General features: G+C 36.4%; 1 protein-coding gene across 1 annotated transcript in view; it reads right to left on the bottom strand.

The window, feature by feature from the left end:
* Window positions 1-11,437, bottom strand: part of CTNNA3 (catenin alpha 3) — a 524,245-nt gene extending 512,808 nt beyond the window's left edge. The window contains exons 1-2 of the mRNA XM_075154246.1: window positions 11,330-11,437; window positions 6,139-6,245 (exon numbers count right to left, since the gene is read on the bottom strand). Of these exons, the coding sequence (XP_075010347.1) occupies window positions 6,139-6,245; window positions 11,330-11,354 (132 nt within the window). The 5' untranslated portion in view covers window positions 11,355-11,437. The remainder of the gene's footprint in view (window positions 1-6,138; window positions 6,246-11,329) is intronic.
* Window positions 11,438-13,368: the final 1,931 nt, after the last annotated feature.

Raw genomic sequence — 13,368 nt, 5'->3', positions numbered from 1 at the left:
AATGGCTGCAGTACAGCTTGTGGTTTGAGCTGGTCTATGGAAAAGGGCTCCATTCACAGGTATATAACGAGAAGTGTGCCAGCTGTGCCCCAGCTCACCTTTAGACCTTGTTCATGAATTCACGCACTTCCATGCTTTTCATGAAACATCCCCCGGGAAGCATTTCTATAAACACATCTTTGAAAGAAAAAAACCCTGGCCCCTATATCATTCATGTGGAATTTGGGGGGAAAAAGGAAGACCAGCCACTTGACATTGACTGCTTTGGCATGTTACAAGGGAGACAGCAACATAAATAGCTCTGGCTCAGATTGTTAAAGGGGGCTTGGGTATTTTTCTGACTGTGGCTCAAAGAAAGTAAATGAAATTATTCATTGCACATAAGTCAGCCAGCTGGTAGATCTTACACTGGAATAAGAATCTTACTATCTCTTATTTTTACAAACCCTATAACATTATTTCTAGAGAACTTAATGTAGTTTCAATTATCATATTTTTAAGAGTCTCCTTTTTATGTAAAATACTATTCTATGTACTGTTCATTCATGTGTTTTGGAGGAGGAGGAAAGGAAACAAAACAAATGGAAAAATATGAAAAAATAATCATTCCTGCAAGTGAAAACTCTTGACTCTAAGACCCTTCATCTTCAGCGTCACTGTCAGGAAATACCAGCGGCAGCTTCTGATCTCAAATACAAGTTAAAATTTGATAGGTAGTTCTTGGCTCAGGGAGATTAAGGAATACAGAAAAACGACTCTGAATTCTCTAACACAGAATCCCAATGTTGAATGCAAAAAGTTTATGCAGATCCTACACAGAAATAATTGAACTACACAGTAGCTAATATAGTGTGCCCTTTTGATCCATTAACAACAGCTTGTACTGTAGTGACAGAATACACAATCAAAATGATATCATTATACGAAAAAAAAAAACAGATCCCCATTAATCCTGGTTATGCCTGGTTGCCTTTCCCAGTTATTAACACCTTCTTACTGCCATATACAGCATGTCTCCCAGCATCCAATGGAAATCATTGTCAAGAGGGTATTTTGTATCTCTGGGAGGACCAACAGCATTTTGCTAGAGGCACAAGGTTTTTTTATATGAGTTTTTCAAGCCCATCTGCCATCACAGCTGCAAAGCTGAGTCATGTTGTTGTTGCCTTTTATTGCCATTATTTATTAGGCTGAAGGGGTGGGATTTTTTGTTATGGTTATCCCAAATACTGAATTCCTAAGGAACTGTGCAGCAGTTCTTCCAATGCTATATTCAGTTCCTGCCAGCCTTTACAGACGATCTTTTAATATTGCAGTAGTTAAGGAAACAATGTCTTGGTACCTTGAGTATCAAAAGATGTGGTTCACCTTTGATATTAATATAAAAGTATTTTAAAGCATCAATCATAAAACATTCTTTTTTGTTTAAAAATTAGTTCAGTGTAACTGCAATCCCTAGACATTTGAAAAAAACAGAAAAGAACTCAGTGATCTTAATGACAACAGCAGAACTCCCTGCTCACTATTTCAAATCCAAGTCAGATGTTTGAGGATAACAAAGTATTGCCCATACAAATAAATACCGTTTAATCACTTTCAGTGTGCATAAAGTAAACTCGCCACATACATAACTAAAACCAACGGCGTATGTTTTCTGTGTGAGCAAACTTTTGTCAGTGTGGGTGACAGGTGAGAATAAATGTCTTTCAACATGCCTATTTTTCATCAGTGATGCAAGGGACTCTAAAATACATGGATGTTTCTACATATTCTGTAAAACTTACCTATCTCTTGCAGCCATAAACTTTCCTTAGCTTGTATGTATGTATAAAATATAAATAGATGGAAGACAAAAGGTTTGGCAAGGAAAAGTTCTTACAAATATTTGTCATGTATACATACGCACACACAACACATATATTAAGTGTGTGTGTCTATACACAAATATATACAGAGAGCTTTAGATACAATATCCAAATAAGTGGTAAATGTACAGCTTATAAGACTTGCAATGACTGCAGAGCAAAGGCAGTTATGAAGTGTTTCCTGCATGAATTAATGAAGCTATATGAATCTCATCAAGTCATATCTTTCAAAACTTTTACTTGTATGTAAATTCAAAAGGAAAAAAATCTTATAGTAGTTTGCTACAGAAGCAAATTTATACCTAGCCATAACTGTAATCATTACATAATATAGCAAAGAGATTAAACAGACTTCAGTCTCTGAGGACGAGATAAAACAAGAGGATATTTTCCATTACATTAATTGTTATATTTTGTGATTAAACCTAGCACAAGCATGACAAATATTAGACATCAGCTATGCAAATGAAAATGCTTTATGATCTACTGATTGCTTCACACTAACTGCTCCATGACAGAGTTGCATCTCTAATAAAAGCCCAGACTTAAGGAAAGATTGTTTGTCTGAGCATGTACCCAATTTACATCAAGGCAGCTGTCAGCTGAATGATGTCAATTTTGACAACTATCATTTTTAATGTGCCAGATGCATTGACAGAGAACCTTACCTAAAAGCCTTCCTTTCAAAACTAATGTCCTCAAAGCACCTGGAATAAAATAAAATAAAGACCACAGACAGAGAGAACTCCTTCTGGTGAGGGGGCAATTGGAGAGGATTAAAGAAACTTTTTTGCAATGCATAGAAAACAGAGTGCAGCTAGTAGTACATCCCCATCACAGTACAGTTTATAAGGCTGGACACAGAATTACACTAATGCAGTTATGCCACTTCCAACAAGAGCCCTGCACAGCACTATTTGAACTTACCACCCTGGGTCAGGCCACTGTTTGGGATGCAAAGAGGGAAATGCAATGAGACTGCTGCCCCTGCAATCCCCCAAACACTGTAATTTAGGGGCATTGTTTTATTCCAAGGATGGAGAAGTTGCCAAGTCAGAGAGGGTTTTACACAAAATGTGTCATACTGTTTTCACAGTTTCAAAGTGATCACCACTGCCAGTTGCAGATTGCAGGGAAGAGAGAATCTAGCAAAGCAATTTGCAAAGTTACTTCCACATAGGCTGGCTTTGCCTTCCTTTCCTCCCATATTGATGCTGTTAACCTAATGATTGCTCTAACGCTTAGCATAACCAGCTAGGACAGACTTCAGAGAAGCTCAAACATTTCCACTGCCTCTTTCCTATCACAGTGTTACAAGACTATTAAATAAATAAATTAGAACATAAATCTCAAAATAAAGTTAAACTGTGTTCAAAGCAGCAGCGGCTAAGTGAATCAGGCCAGAGCATAATACTGTTCATTTTTATCTGTGACTGGTCTGATTTTCTTTCTAATCATAGAGCAGTTTTCATTTATTGCCTTTGCAGCATCTCAATCATCCTTCATTGAGTATTAGTTTTAATGCTGCTTTTGCAGTTTCAACATTTTTTCTGTCTCCTTCCCACTTGAAATGCAAGTTTCCCTTCCACAGTTCTGTTATGAAACAAGCAAAGCACTAAGGTTGAGAGGGGGGAAAAGACAGCCAAAATTGTATTCTCTTTGAACCAAAGCATTTCCATTTTTACCAGGCTCAAGCTTTTTAAAGATGCTTGAGAAGAGCTTTAAAAAAAAAAAAATTAGATGGTTTCTTTGCTTTGTTCTGGAACTGTATTTCTTTGTTTTGTCAGGTTTCTTTGATCCTCTAAAACTCAGGCCAAAATTTACATTTCTTCATCTCCTCTAAAAATACCCACAGTGTTGCAGCTGCCTGAGCACAGTCTGACCTATTGGTATACAAGAGAAGGTTTTAAAACGCAGTCTTATCAAGACATCTATTCCTATTACTCTGAAACTAATTTTATAATCCATCCACATATGATGCTCCAGCTTGACGACTTCCCACAAACCACTGAACTGTTAACTGAGGTTTTATACAGTCAATCACACCCAGGCAAAAATAAATAAATAAAGGCAGACAAAAGAAGTGAGAGGCAGCTCAGTTAATTACAGCTGGAAATGAAGTAATGATAAAAAGAAAAGGTTACTTCCTGAAGAAAAGAATCTTCCAGAAGGGACAAATGAGTAAGGGAGGAAAAGAAGATCAAGTCAAAAATAAGAGAAGAAATTTCAAAGATGATAATGAAAAATGAATAAAAGAAACTGGATGAGTTAGGGAGAGGCAAAAGTTTCAAATGGGGAAAATACAACTTTATTTGTTAAAGAGAAACTTTATTTCAATGCAATAACTGATTTTTAAAAGCAATTTTTCCTAGAACCGTTATAAAACATGATCAGCACCTCTTCGCTTTTCCTAGCTTTTAGAGCACATACAGCACTTCTGGAATAAATAAAGTACTTTTCCAGTATGAAAGTCCAAATAAATGTAACAACGTATTGTCCTCATCTTTCATCTCTGTATTCTTCTTCCCTCCAATCATTATGTGCTGCCTCTTTAATTATAATCTGACTGTTCCCCTGTATCTGGTCACCACTCTTTGGCAAGCCCAGGGAAACAGCATGCAAAGGACTGGCTCCCAGGACAAAGAAGGAAAGGTGTCATCAGAGCAGTGTGTGTGAAAAGAAGTGCATTCCTGGAACAACAAAATTTACCGTGTACCTAAGTGACCGAGTGCAGTCAAATGAAGCCCATGAGCTGTACGAGAAAAAATATTTTTTTCCTTTAATATCTGTCCAAGTACAATAATAATTGTTTCAGTCTTAATTAAAACAATTTTATTTATCTCTTTTTTAAAAATAGAAAACTTGCAAATTGAAAAAATTGAAATAATAGACAACGTGGTAGATATGTCCTTACCTTTTTTCAATGAGCTGTACACCCCCAATTCTTACATGTATATAAATAGAATAACAGCCAGAGAGCAGTATTCACTCTGGCTTTGCTCTATTTACCAATGGTCATCCTCCCAGTATCAGTTTTGTTTGTTGATTGTTAACATAACCTATGTAACAAAAAGTTATTGTCATGTAAGAGCTTAATCAACCAACCACTGAAACTACTTCATAGCCGTTATACCTGACCATCCTCACAACCTGAAAAACAACAAAGTATTCTTTGTACATCAGCAAGTGAAAGAAAAGTTTGAATGAAGTCACACCTTTCTGAACCTACGTAAACTGCAGCCAGAGCTGTGACTGCCATGTAAACACACCCCCAGGCACCAGGAAAAAAAAACTAAATAAGTAGTGTACACCTGTGACAAGTAGTTTGATCTACATCATCTTGGCAAGGCTGAAGGACAGTGATAAGCTAGCATCCTTGTGTAATTGACTAAATGCAGTACCCCAACATCTTAGTTTTAAGTACAATGACGAGGAAATTCAAAATAGCTTGAGTTTCAAAATAGAAGATGTCCCTTCTGGTCTTCACCCTGTAACATATTGCTACAGAGGTCTTTTAACACTTTCTTAGTTATACATATTATTTGCAAAATGAGGTCAGGTCTTCAGGTCCTTTCCATTGTATTAAAAAAAGACATTTCTAATCCATGCCAAATATAGAGATAACGAGAGAATCTTTAACACACTAAGCACTGCATATTTAACCACTTGAATACTTGAAATAGAACTGGAATACGCAGTAAAATTTCTCCTCCTAAAAAGAAAGTTTTACCAACAGACCTGAAAGCATTTTTGTAAATCCCTCAGTCCAGTTTTCTTTAGTTGGAAGGAAAAGTACTAAAATAGGTTTGTACAATATGCAACAATTGCACTGTTCTTTGCGCATTTCTTCTAAAATGCAACAAAATGCAATTCTTTTCAAAATTCGGATAAAGAAACTTACCTACAGATTTCAAGGCTCTTCTTTTCCACTCTGTCCACTACTTACAATATGAAACTTTTCATGTGTTGGAAATCCATTTAGACTGTATTCTACATTTAAACATCCACTAGATAATACTATACAAGAGATTAGCTAGAACATGCAACATTTGCTATGATATGCTGTGTGGCATTTGCAAAAATGGAAGTGACTAAATGAATGACTAAATCTGGAAGAAGACAGATCCCCTGAACAGTTTGTGAGCCAGAATAAACTACAAGTACAGAAGAGCTATGGGTATGCCTTTCATAATAGTGTCCTTAGCCAAAGTTCTTCAGCCTTATTCCCTTCCCTCTATGGTTATCCAATTTATTTTCTGCAGTCCTAAAATACCTGAATTATCAATGGTTCCAATAATTTCTCCACTGTAAACGTCTGGATCTGCAGATCCCGAGGATCAATTTTCAGTTTAATGCTTGGTACGTTTGTTGACATTTCACCTAGGTACAAAACAAAAAATTGCAATAAGCAATGATTAGCCATGACCACAAGTCTCATTGCCCCTCACAGCCCAGAGACTGTCTATGGGAGTACAGACTTGGTTCCATAACAGGCTTAGGATTTCAAGAGATAAAATGAATTTTTCTGATTCCTCATTTCTAAATATGCAGATACTTGCACAAACTGTAAAATAATAGATTTAAAGTACATATAATTCCTTGTCTTCTCTTCCAGATTTCTAAATTGACCACGTATTAAAAAAATACACAAGGATAACTGCATTGTAAGACCTTTGAATAAGTTCTCTAGTAGTCAATAAAAAGGAGCTTTAAAGCAAAAAGATATATATTACATTATTGAATTATTCACAAAACAAAAACATTAATACCATGTGCACAATACCTGTATCTTATTCCATGTGCCAAACTACAGTGGTCATAATAAACACTTTAACAACAAAAATATATACAGCAGCCCTTAAAAGTCCTGGCAATTAATAGCAGGAGAAAGTGAAACATTTAGTTATTTTATACCCTGTAATAACAAATATTTTCTAAGCGTCAAGACAGATTAAGTCAAGAAAGCCTATTACTGAAGTCAATAACATGGAAGTAAAGCTAAGTAAGGTCTTTAAAGTGAATAAATCATTCATCAGGAGGTTGATCCAAAGTCCACTGATGTTAATTTAAGGGTTTTCACTGAGTTCACTGGGCCGCGGTTCAGGCCTTTAGCCGCAGTAAAATGTGTGTGTGCCAACAAAGAATTATAACTGTGCTTTAGTAGGAATGTAACTGATTATTGTCCCAAAATAAAAGACATTTTAAATTTTCCAGTAGCTTAACTTCCCATAAAACATAGCTCAGCAAAGCCTTTTTAGCCAATAAAGACTTCAAACACACAAATAATGGATATCTGTCCTTTTTAAGCAGGACTTATTACAACCATTGCTGCTGTATAATAAAGTAATAAGGTACTGCAATTGTGCAGGCTAAAGAGATATATTGTCACCTTCCGGTGAACCTAGCATTGATTTAATACAACACAGTAGGTTTAGGGTTTCTATAGCAAGTTGTGTAGAAATGAACCCAAATTGTTTATCACAGAATAGTCTTCCACATTTCACTTGCAAGCAAAGATAATATGAATGATAATTAAACAATTAAGGCTAAAGGTAATTTAGGGTTTTACCATTCTTAGTAAAGGTTATACAAGTGGCAAGTTTATTCTTTTATTACAAGCTATACTAGTCACAGCCCTAAGTTCCCATAGATTCAGCTGCATACAGTCAAGTGATAGCATACGTAAAGAACTGATTTTTCAATTTTAATTCCAAGTCAAAGATAAAGAGAACAAAAACTTGAGATCAGACTGACCAGAATTACACTTTTCCTTCCATGAAAATTAATAGCAGCAAGAGAACTCTAGAAATGTCAGTGCAAATTATTTGGCCATATTTTGCACATTTAACTTTTAGATACTTGTAACAAACCCCAAGGAAATAAAATTTGAGACTCCCAAAATCGCCAGTGTCAGTGGTTCTCTTTCTCTCCAATGAATCTGTAGGTAGGATACTCCCACAGTTTTGAAACACCCCAGTTTAATTTATCCTTCTATTTGAAGGGAACTGAGCCCCCTCATCACTCACTGCTTCAGAAACAAGTAGTGGCTCCTACTCAGGAAAAGGACTGCAGCCCTTCTGCTAGCTCAAATTGTAACTTATCCTCCCTCACAAGATGAAGTTGTAGCTATGCAGGTGTGCAGACCACGCCTCTTATTCACAAAGCCTCATTGCAGCTGTTACAAAGTGCTTTGAGATGGATGACTTGGTAGCTTCTGCTGGTTCTGTTCTACTCAATGTAAAATACTTATTTACTCACTGTTTGCTCAGAACAAAACAGGCTGAAAACACAGCATAGTTGTAAAGGCTGGTGGTTAGGGCATGCTCCCAGAAGGCAAAATATTTTGTTTCCAAACTTTGCTTAACTAATGTTTTCAGAATTTCAACCACAGAGAACCACAAGAAACAGAAGACATCAAAAGTCAACGAACTCAAAATATCTACAAGCACATTCAACATAATAAATGTCTTACTGAATCAGATCAACAGTCCATCCAGCCCGGTATGTTTGTTATGGTCAGGCTATCAATTCTTGATAATACACTATATATGCAACAAAGCAAGAAATCAGGCAGGCTCTTTCCATTTGCTATTTAGTGGAGGAATCACTAAGAAACAAATTCACATTCACCCAGAGGGCTTCATACAACTACAACTTAGATCATCATGAAAGCGCAACACCTCCTGGTTTCTTTATATTGTACACATAACATCCTTGGTGAGCTGAGCTCTGCAACAAGAGCTTATTCTTACAGCTCAGGCCAAAGACATGCCCACTCTGTACCGAAGCAACCAGGTTTTTTTTTTTACTTTTTATTTTATCTGTAGTGATTCTTACTGTTAATACTCATTGGTCCTTTATGTCTGGAAACAAAAACAAAAGTGAAACCAATTTCTCAACCACATAATTCTTTGGAAATACGCTAAATATATAATGATGTAAGTACAGTCTATAAACCTCAAGAGAGAGGTCTAGCACAAAATGCAGTCTCAAAGGACCAACACCTATTAACTGAATATTTAGAAAGGTTCTGTATCTGCAAAGTAGATGAAAATTCAAGCTTTCTTACAGCTACAGCTATATAGTTATTTCCAGCAACATTTGCAATACTAGCAAGGGAGCTATCAGTAACGTGGAAGCCAGGTTCCCACCGACATTCAGACCTTCACACAACCTCTTGAATTAAAGAGAGCAAATATTAACGATAGATCCTTTTTAACTCGTTAAGGTAAGCTTTCCTACAGTACTAATAATTTGCCCTGAAAGCCACAAATGTCTCTCATTTACATCCCTGCTCTTCTCAGAGCAATTCCAAACTGCACTGCAATTTAATAGCTTTTTAAACTGCCTCTCCCATAATAAAACAGTAGTGCATGCACCTTTGGTTGACTCTGCAGTGTTGGAAAATAGTGTGTCATGTCTGTCAGCATGTTGATGCAGCCTATGAACATACAGGACAGAAGCACCCACACTGCTGAAAAGCTGTTTCTGCTGTGTCCACCCCCGAATCAAAAAGCCTCTTAATTCAACAAGATACTCTCCTCCAGCTTCACTGGGATTGCATCAAACCACATCATTTCACACTCTTGAGAACACAGACTTTTTTTTTTTAGCACCTGCAATTCACTGGTTCTCTAAATCTTTGGCCAACACTTCAATGAATCTGCCTTTTATTCATATTAAAAAACAGTATCTTTATGATATTGCTGGTTCACAACCCTTATCTTTGACATTTTCACAAGCCTCCCAGTATATGAGTTGAAATCCATCACAACAGTTGCAAATAGATGGTATCAATTGTGCTGTGAATTTTTTTCTGGTCAAGACATACATCAATAAGAACTGGATGGAGATAGCAATTCATGCTTCTACTGAGATTTGAAAAAAAAAAAACACTAGATGGTTTTCAGGTTACTTTTTCTGGAGATACACTCATGCTTTAACTCCGCAGTGGCTTCCTCTCAATTTCTTGATAGAAGGGTGTTTGAATTTACCCAAAATTCAAAAATAAAACCTTTGCTGCTTGCAGCAAGAGCTGTTCTCCTTTCTCGCAGCACAACTTCCTATACTACAGGTCATCTACAATGATCAGATCTTTTCTAAAATTCCGCAGATAAAAATTTAGTTATAATTATAGTCACTTCCTCTTGGTAGAGATCCCTGTGCTTCAGAATCCTACCATTGAGCAGTCTCAAACTTGGCAAGTGTTACAAATCCAATCCCATTTTTGCAGATCAGAAAAACTCTGAATCCATGTGCTGTGACTTTCCCTTTTTCTGGGTTTTTGGGTTGTTTTGGGGTTTTTTTTCGTTTTTGGCTTTTTAATCTTAGCATATTGTCTAACATAAGCATTTTTATTCTTTGATTGAGCCCTGGCTCAACTGGCTTTTGAACTCAACAATAACTTTTTAGCCTTGGGTCAGGCCCATAACATATCATTAACTGAAAGTCAATTGTAAAAATTATTGTTTCTGAAAATTTCAATTATATTCTAAGGTATAAATAACCTATCTAAGGGCTCACTTGCTGATTCTAGACTTTTTTTTTTTAAGAAAAATTCTGATGCTTCCTGAAACTTCCTTAAAGCAGCCAAAATATGAAAACAAGCTTGCAAGCCAATGCAGTGAAAACTACAAAATCTTAAATTATTTTGATAATAATAATGATAATAATGACTACATATTTTTAACTTACCAGGCTTTGCTTACTGTTATTTACCATATTAGCTAATCAGTATTTAAATAGGATTTTTTTAGGCAAGGGTAATAGGTGATAGAAAGAAGAATATGCAGCCAGTAAAGATCATTCTGGGGTTTTCTCTGATATTTCTACTTAGAAGGTGAACTTCTGTCCTTCCAGATCATTTTAATTACGATGACAAATTTTAGTGCTCAGGAAAATGAGAACCACAGTCCATGTTTTATTTTTTTAAAATGCATATGTCTACTTCAGTATAATATGCCCTTTAATTACAATAGAGATCTTGACTGCAAGATATTTTGGTAAAAGGCTGCTATAACCTCACACTTGGTAATATTAACCTTTACAGTAGGCAATTTCGGCACTGTAGACCAGCAGCTCTTACAACACTTAAGATGTTAAGCATGTGTCACAAGATACAGCCAGAAAAGCAACCACCTGCACACTCTTACCAAGTGCTACAAACTTTAAGATAATGAGAATTTTGTCTTTTCAGCAGACGTGTCCAAACTGAAACTGCTGAGTCTTTTGGTGTTAGAAAAAAAGACATTGGAAAAACAGTCAAAGTCTGTACCCATCTGCAATACAATGTGAACATAGTACCTGCAGTTTTTAAACAATCTATAAGTACACTGTATACAAACATGGATAAACTAATTAGTGTCAGAAAGCAGAGCCAAAGATATTCTGCATAAATTAGAAAACATTAACTTTAGAATCCATTTCCTGCTAGATCATTAGAAAGCCAATAGCACATCACTCACCTATCCTAGAATATATATGGTCCATATTCAGCACTAAAGCAACTGTCTGTGTAATTTCCTTGTGTTAGGAACTTCAGTGCAACTGCTATGGCTCACTATTTGGCTTCTGAGGCATCTGCAAGGGACTGCCTGACAAGGTCTCCAGTGTATTTCAGGATGACTGACAGGACACAGTGGCTGCTGGAGGGGTGGCAGGGGGATGGGCATCCTTAAAGCTACATACTAGAGCACAAATACATCAAAAAAAAATTTAAGTTAAAAAGCTTCTGAACAATTAGATTGCATGAAACATGTCATTACTGATACTTCTGGTGCTTATTCTTGTAATTTTCAGCACAGCTACTGTTTTCACATACATTCTGATTGTATGCCAACTTCTGTCTGGAGGCAATGACTCAGTCTCAGACTTTTGAGCTGGACAGCAAGGGATTCATAAGGCTCTCACCCAGTAACTTGGCACCAAATTTGTTTTCTTTGGGTTTTTTTTTCTATTGTATGTTACTCTACACTGACATACAAGATACTATCCTATCAATTTCATAAAATGCACAGGCCTATTGCCTTCCAAAAACAGGGAAGACGAGAAAAAAATATTTAAACGAAGTAGTCTGGATTAGTATTTTTAAACAAGATATACATGGAGAGGACACCTGAGGACTTCCAAGATGTGAAACATTGCTGAGAATATATAATAGCATATGTTTTATCATTTGTTCTTAATTTCAATATTTATTAAACAGCTTCATCAATGAGTGCTAACACCACTCTGGGAACAAAATTTGTTGGTCCTTTTTCTACAGAGTCAGTACAGCAATTGCAAACCAGATTCTATAGAAGCCACAAAAATAGTCGCTGTGTTTTTCTTTAATCCTCTTGCTCATACATGAAATAAGATATTCAGAACGCTAAACTGTATTAGTTCTGTTTGCAATACAACAGCATGGACTTTTTTTGCTTGAAGACCTGCTGTACTTCGTGGGCCAAACCATGCCCTGGAATGAAGGAATACCTCGACACCTGGGAAGGATCTGGCCCATTTAACACCAGGGAAAACCTATAATGCACCTGCCAAATTATTTAAGTTTCCATACAAAGCTGTCAGGTTACACTCTAACCACCTCAGATTTTATCACTTCTTATCACTAGTAACAGGAAACACGTCTGTTAATGCAAAGACACCACAAAGGAAAGAAGAGCTGGAGAATTGAAGAAGGTGGCAAGATTCAGATCTGTTATTAACATTTATTCACTAAAGGCTACTTTATTTAAACAGGCTTTGCATTTAGGTGTAGATTTGCAGTGAAGTAACTGGAAGATAATTTTTAATGCTGAGAGAAAGAAAAAAAACAAACACCAAACACACACACCTTTTTTTTTTTTTTTTTTTACATTCCTTTTCACTTCCCTCTGTGTCTACGTTCTCGGTAGAGCAATTTTTTAATCCATTGGCCAACTTCAATCACAACTGAAAAGCAGCTGAAATTCCCAAGGATACAAGATTTTCATCAAGTTCTTCAGCATAGTTCTCAGCACAAATAATGTCATACATCATCCCTTATAATGAATCTACCAAGGAAAAGAACATAGCGTAAGCCTAGTTCTTGCTGATACCAGAGAATCCACATGGCAAGGAACAGGTTGACTGACTTAACGGCATGGAAAGCTTTAATTAAGGTTTATGGAAAAAAACGTTTGAGATGGGGGACAGCATTACACCTCAATGAACTTGTCTCATGCAGACTTTCTGATGTCTAGTGAGATAACAAATGAAAATTTTTTCCCAGGGTTATTACATTCAGAACATGCTCTCTTTTCCTTGTTTAATAGTCATGCCTACTTTTTCTACAGTACATTCCATCAAAGCACTTTTTCAAGCAGAGGTCATCTTCCAATATCACATAAGGAAATAGAATCACAGAGGAAAAATTATTTACTCAAGACCACACAGAATGCCAGTGGCAGAATCAGGGATGGAGTGCTGGGATACAACCATCTAGTCACCAGAGCACCTTTAACTGAGGCCAATAAACAGGCTAAGA

Source organism: Calonectris borealis, chromosome 7 (genome assembly GCF_964195595.1).
Source record: "Calonectris borealis chromosome 7, bCalBor7.hap1.2, whole genome shotgun sequence".
NCBI lineage: Eukaryota > Metazoa > Chordata > Aves > Procellariiformes > Procellariidae > Calonectris > Calonectris borealis.
The sequence above is the reverse complement of the archived record's forward strand: the minus strand, read 5'-3'. Positions and strand labels throughout refer to the sequence as shown.